Consider the following 13641-nt stretch of genomic DNA (forward strand, 5'->3'; position numbering starts at 1 on the left):
CATTTGGTTTGTTCATAAAAGGGGCTGTCCATATATTACGTAATCACTTAGGGGGTGGGAGGGGGTCAAGGAAATGATTATGTTTGATTACATGGGGAGGGAGGGGTCTTGGACAATGATTACGTAATCAAAATGATTTATAAAGATTTTGTTGTTAAAAGAATTTATTCAAAAATTGGTTTAGCGCCGATTACTCTGTCGATAAGTACCGAATGCAATAATTCATATAAATGTAGCTGTGAAGACCTCGAATGGCTTGAGGAGGACTATGTAGACGACGAAGACGAAGATGATACCTGCGATTAAAAGAACAAATTTTCATATTTTTCTTTTTTTGTGATTACGTAATCATTGTTAGGGGGGGGGAGGGTGTTCATCAAATGATTACTTTTGATTACCAGGGGGGGAGGGGGTCGAAAATCGCAGAAAACGTGATTACGTAATATATGGACAGCCCCAAAGAGAAAAAACTTTTGTGATTCCCATACAAAATTAAAAGAAAATCTTTAAAAAATTTATATTACTTTGTCGGCATTTTTATGATGCGGCAATTGGAGATGTTGGATGGGAGGGGAAATAAAAAGTTTAGCAAATTCTTCTACAAAAGCTCGATAAACTTGAGCAGCATTACTTTTTGTAGATCAAATGAGTGTTGCAACTTTACCAATTTAGTTTCCAGATCCAGATCTTAAAAATTTTCAACTGTTATAAATGATATTAGCCACAAATTTATAAATTTTTAATATTGATTTGATTTTTTTTATCTTTATAAAATTGACTTCTGAAATAAATATTTTTAGGTTCAAAAATAAATCGAAGCTTATATTTAACGAATTTGTTCGATTATATAAACATTATATAAGCTCCAGCTGTACAATATACAACAGAGATGTACATAAGTTTAAGCAACAAGAATTGTGAAAGAAATCATATATTTAAGAATTCCAATTTTATTGGCACAGTTTTCTGTTTACACAAGAACAAAGTAACTTTACGCAAATTTGATTCTGCATTGCAACCTTTGAAATGAAGATTCTGGCAGCACTCGTTCCAACTATGTTCAGTTCACAGCTCTTGATTACTAAAAGCATTTTAGCATCATGTTATCGATAACGCTGTTTCTAAACCATTTGTTTCTATACTTATATATCGATGATCTACATATGTAAGCTCTCATCACTATTTAGTAACATTTATCGCTTACTGATAGAGGCTACCAGAAGCTACCTAACCGCGTGGTTAAGCAAGTGTCCACCATTTAATAATAATATTGAAATAGGGATTTACATTTTCCAATTGAGAAGTTTTCATTAAAAAAAAGAGAAAAATACATTCTAAAGACAAACTATTATAAGTGTATTTATTTATATATATCTTTCCAGTTGCAAGAAAGCCAATATCCTTAATATTTGCAATTTTATTTGTGAACAATGAGTGGCGTTCCCACTATGCGTATTTCAACGGTATGTACGAAATCGGAATTGATATATGAATGTAATTATACTAAAATTCTTCGTTCGCCAGATTACTATAGAGGATTGCTTGGGCTGCAAGAAGGAGCACATCAAATTCCCAGCAAATGATAGTGTGCACCTACTGCTCTATAAGGCAGGCAATCAGATAAGAAGCGGTTGCTTGTCAACAATGGCAATTACGCCAGTTGTTCAAGCTTTTAAGCTAATGTGCACCAAGGAATATGCAACAACAGCAAGCTTGCAAAACTTGCCCCAGCTGCAAGTTGGCAAGGGCTGTGTAAAAATGACATTAAGTCTATCGCATTCAAATCATTCAGATGTTTATTTGGAGGATTTGGACATGGGACCGAGCACTTCCCGGCAGGCATTTGAGCGTCAGCAGTTGCGACTTGAGCTAGAGAATCTAAAAAATTCATTTGAACGCTATGAGGTGTCCGTGGTTCGGCGTTTTGATGATGTTCGCACTCTTGATCGAGTTATGATTCAGATAAACTCAGGAGTTTGGTCAGAGCAAACGATTATTGAATTTTGTGATTTCTTCTTTGTTCAACCGCAGCATTTACCAAAAGTGTTGGTCGATGCCTATAAGATGAATCCAACGAACTGGATAAAAATAATACGAGGAGATACAGACTCTTATAGGCACTTCAGGTATATTAAATTTAATACATCTACAGCTTAAGTACACGTATTAATTGTTCGTGTTTGTTTACAGAGAGAAGGGCAATCCTTTTGAGACCTTTGCCAAACTATTTCATCATGAAGACTACGAGAGAAACGAGCTTTTGGAGCAGCTCGCCTCCACCTGCCTGTTTAACAGGGAGGCAATTCGACTAAGTGAGCGCCGCTTTCTGATGACAGTTTTCGATGATGTTCGTAAAATATTTGAATACATCACATGTGACGAGTATTCTCTATACTTTTTTGTGCCCCGTTTGAATTGCTACACTCCGTTGCATGGTGTGGTATGGAGAGATCTAGTCTGCTTGACAAGCAACTCAATTTTAAAGTTTTTGCTTCTTATTCCTAGAACATTAATGACTTTGACTTGAGCAACGTGCGTACAATCATAAAATTGACAGGCGACGCTAGCGCATTGTTTTGGGATCATACTGATCAAAACATTATGGACATACTTCACGTGTCCTTTCAACTTGCGCTGGCCACGTTGGGTACTCAGACGGTGATATTCCTTACTCACCTGGAGAAGGTAAGCAAAATATCCGCTGTAAGTTTTATTCTGTCTTCACTAATGCTTTATACACAGCTGGCTGAATTCACATCACTTTCATCTATAAAGGCCAACTTTATGAACAAAATGAATGTGGATAATGAATATTCCACCGTAAGTTGTGATTGATATTAATCCTTAAAATATGTATCAATTCGTTATTCTTGTTTTTGTGCAGCAATGGGCTTGCCAACGATATTTACACCGCATTATTGCAGTCGCAGAGAAATTTAACATCCTTGTCTTCATTGAGTTTCCAGTTGATTTAACGCTGCTACCGGAGCCCCGAAATGTGATCAAATGTGTTGAGCATTACGATATAAATACTAAGTCCGTCTTCTGGTATCTCTCCGTGCATGTTCCCAAAAATACTGAGAGTCAAATCCGTAATTTTAGTAAGCTTATGGGATTTAATTGATCACATTGCTTGAATTGAATCACGTTTGAAATTGAATCTTTGAAGTTGAAAATTTTAATTTTATACCTAAGCAGATCATATCTGAATAATTTGCCTAACTTTGAAAATGCCATTGCTTGAATCACGTTTGAAATAGAGTTTTTTAAGTTAAAAATTTCAATTTTATACCTAATCAGATCATATCCGAATATTAAAAAAATTACATTCGATTTAACTTTGACAATGTTTTTGCTTACTTACTATATTCTTTATTTATAAAATTCATATTAAAGATTACAAATATGCTCCAAAACAGTATTTGTTTCATTAGTAGGTTTCGCTGGTAAAATGGCAGACCCCATATTCTTCAGTAGCGTCAACAGCTGAGACTTCTTTCTCGAAGTCCTTGGAAGAAGTACAGTTCCAGAATTTGTTGACTTGGTGGGATCATTCGTTAGCTGCGCTTCAATTAGTTAGCTCGCTGTCATCTCATCTGTGGGATGCGGAAAAGGCCAGTCAGTCAAAATATGGCTGAGGCCATAGCTAAAAGCAGCAGCAGAGCTAAAGCAACTACAATGGTTGTCAGTCAGTAGCACGCGTCATTGGCTGGTGAGTTGCATTTTGCGCAAACTGTAAAGCATTTTTAGGAACAGACTCATATTCTAGCATTCCACGTCTGTCCACCCACTAAGTTGAGAAGAAACAGAGCTAAGGGATGCTGCTGACAGAAAATGTTTGCCGCATCCACATCCGCATCCGGTACCCGACACGATGACTGACTGACTGACTGCTTGACTGATTGGTGGCTGTTTGTGCAACTTTTAGTGCACGTTCGTTGGGCCAGCCAACCACTTGAAATATTGCTGTTCTTCTATTTTTAACAAGAAATTCGCACCTAGACAGAAAGTGTCAGCTGAAAGCTTTTGTGCAACGCTCATACGCAGCGTGGTCACAAAATGAACTCTATTTGAATAAAGTATTATTGCAATGACAATAGGGAAACTAAGAGGCATTTATACACATATGTCTTAGTGTATTTATACCAAGGGTGTATCCGTCATCCAGCGTACCCAAGGCATTATTTGCTCTACGCTACTTGTATTATGAATTGAGGAGTCGATGGCCTTAGTTGCTAGCACTCCCTTCTTTTAGTTATTATATTATTTTGAATAATAATTAACTTGTAAATAAATAAATATGAGTTGAGATAAGATTATGTTAGATTAGATTATAAGTAATTTATTCACATATGCTTGGCTAATTAGCCATTAGCTTATAAATAATAAGTTATTACCAAGATATAGAAATAAATTTTGAAAACTTGCGATAATAGTAGGGTATCTCAGCCGCTAAGTGCTGGATATCATATTTTTAGTCGTTTAATTTACTGCCGAGACTTGTGACTGTGGGGTCAGCAAAGTGGCTGTTGCTGGACCGGCTGCAATTTCATCGTCTCCCGACTAGTTTCTCTGTGCACTACACACGCTGCTGTCCACGTTATATCCAGCTGACTGCTGCAGGCTGAATTGCGTGCCAGTTTTCGCACCTTATGCATATGATCAGATGCTGGCGAGGCAGCACTCAGTCAAATGACAGCTAAACATCAGAGACACGCACTAGACGTGCCACCTGACGTTGTTGCATGTTGTTCCTTATGCTATCTTCCACTCTTCATATGCGCGCTGGCAATTTTAATAATTGCGCATCGCCAGGGAACAATCCTCCCTGAACATTACTTGAAATTTAGCTTTCGCTCTAATTTCACGATTTACTTTCGTTGTTTTTGTATTTTCTGCTTAGGCAATTGGAAAGTAAACTCACATCAAGGACTCAAAGAAGACATTGAAATGAGACTTTTCTATTGGTATTCAGTTTTTGAAAGTACTGTCATATGAATTTCCTTACTGATTATGTTGGAACTTAATGGCAAGATTTACTTTAAAAACCAAGCAAAAACGTTCTCATCGGCTACTTGATTATGAGGCACCCAGTTCCCAATAAGTGAAAATCAACACTCATTTACCCAAACACCTATGTATGTACTTTCCCATCAATTCAGTTCCTATCTTTAACGGAGAAATCATTCTAGATCTCACAGACTCCAAAACATAGATGTATATATATTTTTTTTTTTTGACAGGGCTTGTAATTAAAAAACTCGAATAACAAGCTAAGCTAGTGTCGTAAATTTTGGTATAGACAATATTAACTATATTATTTATAATTTCTGACAATTGTGGTAATCGGATAAAAATTATAGAAGTTATTAAAGAATAACTTTTGTGTGGTAAATAACGCCTACTGCAGTGGGGTAGTTGCTTTTGCTACCAATCTGGTATATTTTGACCTCTATGGTATGTTTAGAATGCAATACTTCACTGATATTCCAAATATGGTCTTCGGGTTTAGTATTTTTGTGGCTATTTGCTATATTTCGATAATAATACCGCACTGTTTTGATTTTTTTCCATTACTGCAATTAGTGCAACAGTTAATACATTTAATTGAAATTATTAGTATTGTATATAATAATTGTGAACATAATTGTTTTCAAAAACTGACAATATTTCGGGATAGTTAACGTCGCAGGAAGGTATCAATATACTCCGGAAGTAAATATCTAGCCATTTCAATGAACACAGGGTATTTAGCTTAGCTTGTTCGAGTTAGGCATTGAGTATACCCTCATCGTTTGTATTCCAGAATCAGAGCGAAGACAATATGCTGCTCAGTACTGCATAAAAAAAGGTCAAGCCTTCGTCTCTGCCATAATTAAAAATTAATAAGCGGCTGCTGGATTTTGAGTATTAGAGAGCATCCAGTTGATGCTGGAACAACAGCTGCTTGAGCCGACGGACCGTGTTGGAATCGCAATCTGTAATTATGTAGGGGCGATTCCGTGATGCGACTCCAACAACAACGGATAAGTGCATGGCAATGACGGAATTTCTGGCCTTTTTGGGTCCTGACCCGAACACCCCAAAAAAACAACGAACCAGAAAAAAAGGAAAAAAGTTATGCCGTCGTTTGTCGTTCCTCGTTTGCTGTAGCCAGCTGCTAAAAGCGCAAATGAGCATTAAAAACTCGTTTCAACTAAATATTTAAACAGTTTATTATGCTGGCTGGCTAGCACAGGCAGCCTCGATGCCTCGGTGCAGACTCTCTCGTATTCGTATTCGCATTCGCACATATGGGCGTAGCAGACGTTAAAAGCCGCGCACGATTATGGCTACCTGACCGTCATGCCACGCCCCCACTCGCCGCCCTCTCAACTCGCAACCCACGTCTCGGTGGTGTAATATAGCGCGTACGATGCGCCAAAAGGAAATTTAAATTTGAATTAATTATGATGCCGAATTCTGGGTCTGCATGACGGCCACTCTCTGAGTCCTGAGTCCTGTCTCCTGCCCTGTTTGGTGGTGCCTTGCACCTACAATTGCCAGCAATTAGTTGATGTTGGAGCTCTGCGGGTCTATGACTGGCTGCATACGTGTTAAATTTACCAAACAACAAATAATAGTATAGTACTTAACACCTCCGGAATGAGTGTGAACACTTTTATCAACTGGCAAAAGTGAAATGTAATGCGAGTGTTCATTTTAACTAGAGCTGTAGTATATGCTCACACACCTCGGTTAACGGCCTCAACTGAGACCGATGAAATTGGCCGCTAAAGCAAATTTGCTTTTAAGTGAAGCAACAGTATTTTGGTTACCACTAAATGAATTTTAGTAATTCACCATGGGTTACAAATTAACTCCAATTGAAAATCGCTCCAGTTACAAACTACTTATGTACATTTAGGTGGTCAGTAGCAAGTTGTTGTGACCACTCGTCAATTTCAATCGAATTCGTAGAGCAAACAATTGTCAATGAAATCAGCTTGTCCACCACGCAGAATTTCAAATGGGCAAACAAATACGGCTAGTAGAGAGATCACCAAATTGAACTAGGATTACGGGACGATAATAGGGGGAGGAGCGGGCAAAAGTGAACAAGGTCATTAACATTACACGAATGTGAATGCGAAATTCGTGAAACTGGCAGCAAACACGAAGGCCATCACTATGAGTGACCCACAGATAAGTCCATAGGTAGCGGAAATGGTATTGCGTGGCTTAAAACGGCTAACAGGCAGACAGGCAGTCAGTCAACCAGCGAGCCAGTGAAATCAAGCATTCAAGTGTCATTAATTAGTCAGCAAACATGGCCAACAATTCGAGGACTGGGAACTGAGGACTGCTTTGGTGGTCAGTCAAAAACAACAAACGTTCATTGACCGCGCCCAATGCCCACGCCTACCGTCCGCGCTTTTACGCTTCAACTGGCTGAAACCGAAAAAGAAACTCGCAATTGCCAACTGGCAACTGGCAGCGCCCCCAGGGAAGCGGCATGGCAATGGGGCGTGGCAGGGTCGGCCACTGCATTTGCGTTTAATTACAAAATAATCCAGAGAAACGGTGTGCACTAAAATCGATTGGGGAAGTGGGAGTTGAAGTTGGATTGCGAGTGGGATTGCGATGAGGATTGGCCGGCGCTCATTTACGCTTTACTCCACTTCATTCAACTTCAGTCCTGAGCTGAGTCCTCCACATTGAAATCGGCTCATGGCACGTCAGCGCCAATGATCCGACGAATGGGGCGCCCATCGTTGACGTGGCTAACCCAATTAAACTGTCGCCCCAACAAAAGCACAACACCCCCCAACATACCCACAAGTTGCAACTGTTGCCTCATCTTTGGCTGGCTGCCTGGCTGGCACTTTGCCCAAAAACCGCAGAGGCAAAAGCCTCGGCAAACGCTTCGCATCGCGGGCTTCAATAGCAATTTGGGTAAATTCCTTTTTAATTTCAACCGCAGCCGCTTCAGTCTCCGTCTTTATCTATGTATGTACGTCCCATTAGCACTTTTGACTAGAGATGGCCGCGTGAATCTTTATCATTAAGAAATTGTTAATGCAATGTTTAATAAATGATATTCACAACGGTATATTTTCATTGCAATTGCTAACTTATTGATTTCTTTAGCTTAGGCTCAAGACATCACGCTCCCATCTCTAGCTTAAAGTGCAGCTGTCTGAAAAATTGAATTGAATGCTTGTTTTAGTTATCGTTTGGTTTGGGTTTTGGCTGCATTTTTGGTAGTCTCCTCTCCTCATGGAAAAACAATTTTCTATAGCATAAAGCCTGAAATTTCATTAGCTCTTCACGTTCACACACGTTTCCATTTCCACACACACACGCACACAGAGGCAGATAGAAGAAGGAAAGCAGACATGCACATGCCAAGCAAATGGCTAGACATAATAACATAGAATCCTTGGATATAAAGACGTCGTCGCCCTTTTCGTCTGGGCCAAATCAGATTTGTATAAAATTTTTTGGTGTTCTCCCATTTAAGATGGGGGCGTGGTTGGATTGTCGCGCTAGACAACTTCTTGTCAGTCAGTAGCTTGAACACAGTATCTCTTTTGTTAATTGTTGTGTGTGTGTGTTTGTGTGTGTGGCAACTTGGCTAGAAAATATGCCCTAAATTATTCCCCATGGCCCATGAGCGAAAGTTGCCGTCGCTGCTGTTAATTGCTTTGACTGCCACGCCCCAGTGGGCGCCAACATAATCTTCATATTTGATATGCAAACATGCACGAAGAAAAGCCTTGCGAATTTTCGTTTACAGCCATTTTTCGGCAACTTTTTCTTTTCTTTGCATTTCGCGGCATGTTGACTTTTGTCAGCGGCTTTCGGCGTTTTTCCCATCATATTTGTCTTCATGAAAGTTATCCCATGCAGTGCATTTTCTTTGTGCTTATGCAATTATTATCCCCGAAAATGTAATATTCCCACTTCAGTCTAAAACGCTTTTGCTTATCTTGTAAGATTGTTTGCACAATTGGAAATTGCCTTTTTGTCTGCGTATTGTTTGTGCATTTTAATACTTGCTACTCCAAAATTAGATGATAATGCCAAAGTATTTATAAGCAGAAAACACACAAATGTACTCAAGTTAGCTTCAACTGTAATAGTAGCAATTATTGTTTATAAATATTTTTACTTTAAATATTCGATCAAGATCCAAAGGAATAACCACTATTTGAGAACACAACGGAAGATCGAGAATATATGTACATCTACAATTAATATAAATTACATAAATTATAAGCTGACAGAATAAAAATAAAATTGAAAAAGAAGGGAGTGTCAAAGGAAGTTATCACTTTAATCTACATATATTACATCTAGTTACAATTTGTGTAATAAGACAATGTATAAGTAAATATATTTGTTAGTATTTTAGCATTTCGAGTTCTGTTAGAAAATTGCCAAAATTCAAACTCATTTGCATTGAAATATATTCAAATACATATCTATTTATTAAAAGCACTAATTATTGCGTAGACTTTTAATATATTTGCATATATAAATACTAAGTATTCTCGTTTACAATAAATATGCAATATGGGGCTGTCCACATATTACGTAATCACGTTTTCTGCGAATTCTGATCCCCTCCCCCCCCCCCTGGTAATCAAAAGTTATCATTTGACACCCTCCCCCACCAACAATGATTACGTAATCCCAAAAAATGAAAAATACATATGAAAATTTGTTCTTTTAATCTGTATTTTCAAAAGGAGATTCCAGCCAATCTTTAATATTTTTTATTATTGGAAGTTGGCTTGTCAAAATCTCTTTATATCCGCAAGTATCATCTTCGTCTTCGTCGTCACATGACTGATAAAATATACCGGAAAATTGTGCTCGATATTTTCACATTTCTTAAGCATGTGAAAAAACGACTATTTTCATTTGGTATTTTTTTGGGCAAATTTCAGAATATATTGAAATCCAATATATCGCAAAAAAAACGCCGAAAAGATCCGAGAAGTTTTTTGTGCTGTGAAAACAACGCATTAAGAACAAGAGCTCCAACAGATTGTGATATAGTCCAGTTTTTAAAGAAAAATTAAGAATCAAATATGAATCGCACACGCCGCAACGTTGTAAATAAACCATTTGTTTCTGGTGGTGTAAGTAGTTTTGTTTAAGTTGCTGTTCAAAAGTATTATTGCATTACCCATTGAAAATGTTCATGCATTTTAATTTCCCTATATATGTATGTATGTACCATTTATGCATTAATACAAACTTTGCGCAAAACATATGCCAATGTATGTACATATGTATATGTTTGTATGAATGTATACATAGGCATGAGTAATGCGTAGCTAGTACGATTATTAAGAATACCAATAGCGCGGCTATGAATATATTGTGTGTGCATACGTTTGTATGTTTGTGTGCATACGAATTGCTTACACCAAGTAAGTATGGGTTTAAGCCTCTGTCCTTGCATAATATGTACATACATATATGTACATACTTACAGTGTGTATGCAATGCGTAGTTTGAATCGATAAGGGTATACACACAAACACACATACATACATATGTATGTATAAACTATAAATTTCGTACATAAATACATACAAGCAATCATACATATTAACATACAGACACGATTATTCATTATGTATGTATATTCACAATTTCGCAATAACAGTAATTCTATTTTTATTTATATAATTTGCAGAGCACAAATTGAAAGTGTGTCTCGAAACCAATTGTGAATTTATTTGCAATAGCCACTAAACGTGCCTTAATCGCAAGTTCTTAGCATTGTTAGTGTTATCCCCCCACCACTCTCTTCATTTTTATTCGCCGGCTGCTACACTAATACATACTATACACACCCACACATATATACATAAGTGTAAAAATGAATGGTTTGTGTGGAGAGGAATTTATCGATAAACAGCTGCGGCTTGCGATTGGGGTTACTTTTTGGGGCTACTGGAAATCGATTCATTCAAAATTGTAACTAAAATTATTAGTTTTGCGTTAGACTATTCCTGAACTATAGTTTTTAGTAAAATCGCCCGGCACAGCAGGCAGGTGCTGCGATAATACGCCCACGCCCACGCCGGCAGTAGATCTCCCCTTGAATGGCGCGTTTGGCATTCCGAGATTGGTAATGGGGATTGTTGTTGTCTTGCAAATGGGCAGCGTAAATGTCATTGTAAAAGTGGTTCTGTATTTACAGAGCAGGCTCTGTAAATGTACCTACTATAGCTTAAGTCTAGGGAAGCGTTAGAGACCGATTCGAATATTATTTCATATATTCATATATTATTTTTGCATATTTTATTTTCTATTATGATGAAATTTTGAACTTATTTAAATATTATATCTATATAATTTCTGTTTAAAATTTATTTAATATATTCGCATACTTTTTTTTTAAATTTTTGAAAGAACAAAATTACATCTATAAAATACAGTCATTACAAAAAATAAATATAAATTATAAGACAAATTGCGTTAGGATACAGCTTAATGGTTCCAGTAACATGGCATAATTCTAGTTTGGAGTACAGGATTAGTGAAAAGCTATGGCAAACGTTGGATGGACCTTTAATAATATTTCATTTTCCTATTTAGAATCCCAATGCAGCTGCCGCTGCAGCAGCGGCTGCGACGCCGGCTCCGCAGCCATTGGAAAATGTGGAGACAACGCCGATAACCGTCAAGGCAGAACCAACAACTCCAGCAAAAATCAACAATTCCCGCGAAGCGGATGCCGCGGATCAAAATGTTAAGATGGAGTCCAACAACGGCGAGGACTTTGAAGATGATAGAATACCATTAAAGAAAATATTCCAAAAACGCAAGAAGTCTTCGGGTACGTTGACAACATAATAATGATCACCTATAGTTTTTTAATTCTTTCTCTCTACTTTTTTTTTGTAGAGAGGACGCGTAACAAGAAACTTCGTCAGAATCGTCAATTGCGCAAGTCCATGGTGCCCAAGAATGCGTTGATGGCATTGAACGAGGTAAAGGGCATAAACATCAGTGACTTTACGATCAACAGTAACCCGGATGGCGGCTTTACCGCTATTGTCACTGTTAATTCGGTGCAGTACGAGGGCAAGGGTCACTCGAAGATGGCATCAAAAAATTTGGCTTGCGAAAAGGCTTTGCGCGATTACATTATTGGCAGAATGATGCCAAGGCCGCGTTCAACACCAAAGACAGCAACTACAGGTGGCGATGGAGCACCAGAGCCGATGGTTACAAACGTTGGCGAGCCATCTGATACACCAGAAGATGATGTACCCATGTTTAATTTGGCTTCATTTGCATTTACAAGCTGTTTGCCGAATGGGAACGCGAGGGTTTCGTTGTACCCGAAATGCATCCTTCATGCGGTGGTAATTCCAACGCTCAATCAAATGCCCAAGATGCGCCAGCGGCCGCTGCTGCAGTTGTGCCCAAGGAGCCAAAGAAACCGCCTGTGCGGACTGAGCTGCCAGCCAGCTGGGAGACGATGCATCCAGCTACATTATTATGCGTTGTAAGTAAAACAAATTTATAAATTATCTAATCTTTGGATGAAACTGAAATTTAAATACCTTACTTATAGATGCGTCCAGGACTTTCTTATGTTGATCACGGTTGCATTGGCGACAAACCAAATATTATGCAGTGTCTGGGAGTTATTGTGGACAATCAGGAGTTTACCGCCAATGGGCGTTCGAAGAAGATTGCACGTCGCAATGTCGCCGTTAATGTCTGTAACAGTTTGTTCAATACGAACTTCACATACGAAGAGTATTAAAATGCATACGGACTGCAGAATCCTAAATCCCAGAATCTATTATGTCAACGTATATAATGTTGCAATTTCCTTAGTTTAAAACACATGCATGTACTATATATGTTTTTCCATTATAATCACTTATTCTTTAACTAAATAAATATGAATTTGATAGTAGTGTACATATATATATTTACTTTCTTTTTTGTATATTCAAAAATCATGGGAAATTAAATTCACTATCAATGAGTGGAACTATTTTCAGAGTTTTTAATCGAGCTTGGATGTATCTTTATTTTTATTAGATACACTATGTGAACTATATCTTACCCTCGGTAAGCTAGGGGCTGTCCATATATTACGTAATCACGTTTTCTGCGATTTTTGACCCCCTCCCTCCCCTGGTAATCAAAAGTAATCATTTGATGAACACCCTCCCCCCCCTAACAATGATTACGTTATCACAAAAAAAGAAAAATATGAAAATTTGTTCTTTTAATCTGTATTTTCAAAAGGAGATTCCAGCCAATCTTTAATATTTTTTAGTTTTGGAAGTTGGCTTGTCAAAATCTTTTTTATATCCGCAGGTGTCATCTTCTTCAAGCCATTCGAGGTCTTCACATCCTTCGTATGACTGAATTACTAGGCATTCTCCCTCTCGCCTTCCTGCCACACGGTAAAGGGGTTTCTTTGATTTCCAATCGAAGCTTACTGCTACATTTTTATGAATTATTGCATTCGGTACTTATCGACGGAGTAATCGGCGCTTAACCAATTTTTGAATAAATTCTTTTAACAAAATTTTTATAAAATGATTACGTAATCATTGTCCAAGACCCCTCCCTCCCCATGTAATCAAACATAATTATTTCCTTGACCCT

General features: G+C 37.9%; 2 protein-coding genes across 4 annotated transcripts; both read left to right on the forward strand.

Moving 5' to 3' along the window:
* Window positions 1-1358: 1358 nt before the first annotated feature.
* LOC133843282 (protein ORD-like) lies at window positions 1359-3215 on the forward strand. Of its 3 annotated transcripts, XM_062276749.1 has the most exons (7): window positions 1362-1463; window positions 1525-1974; window positions 2032-2126; window positions 2191-2440; window positions 2506-2685; window positions 2743-2820; window positions 2885-3215. In XM_062276749.1, exons 1-7 carry the CDS (start codon window positions 1431-1433, stop codon window positions 3122-3124), a joined length of 1326 nt encoding a protein of 441 aa, XP_062132733.1. In that variant the 5' UTR covers window positions 1362-1430; the 3' UTR covers window positions 3125-3215. The 3 variants fall into 3 exon arrangements, with proteins under 3 accessions (XP_062132732.1, XP_062132731.1, XP_062132733.1); XM_062276748.1 differs by having other exon boundaries at window positions 1359-1463; window positions 1525-2126; window positions 2506-2703; window positions 2776-2820; XM_062276747.1 differs by having other exon boundaries at window positions 1361-1463; window positions 1525-2126.
* A 6849-nt stretch (window positions 3216-10064) lies between these two features.
* On the forward strand, window positions 10065-12783 carry LOC133843651 (uncharacterized). Its single transcript, XM_062277289.1, is given in 5 exon segments — window positions 10065-10130; window positions 11602-11842; window positions 11911-12300; window positions 12303-12517; window positions 12587-12783. Coding segments are annotated over 5 exon segments (1092 nt in total). The 5' UTR covers window positions 10065-10079; the 3' UTR covers window positions 12782-12783.
* Window positions 12784-13641: the final 858 nt, after the last annotated feature.

The sequence above is a fragment of the Drosophila sulfurigaster genome, chromosome 3 (genome assembly GCF_023558435.1).
Source record: "Drosophila sulfurigaster albostrigata strain 15112-1811.04 chromosome 3, ASM2355843v2, whole genome shotgun sequence".
Classification (NCBI taxonomy): domain Eukaryota; kingdom Metazoa; phylum Arthropoda; class Insecta; order Diptera; family Drosophilidae; genus Drosophila; species Drosophila sulfurigaster.

Coding starts and splice junctions, on each gene's coding strand:
- LOC133843282 (XM_062276747.1), top strand. CDS start 1,431: ATGAGTGGCGTTCCCACTATGCGTATTTCAACG. Junction 1,464..1,524: donor CCACTATGCGTATTTCAACG/GTATGTACGAAA, acceptor TTCGTTCGCCAG/ATTACTATAGAGGATTGCTT. Junction 2,821..2,884: donor TGGATAATGAATATTCCACC/GTAAGTTGTGAT, acceptor GTTTTTGTGCAG/CAATGGGCTTGCCAACGATA.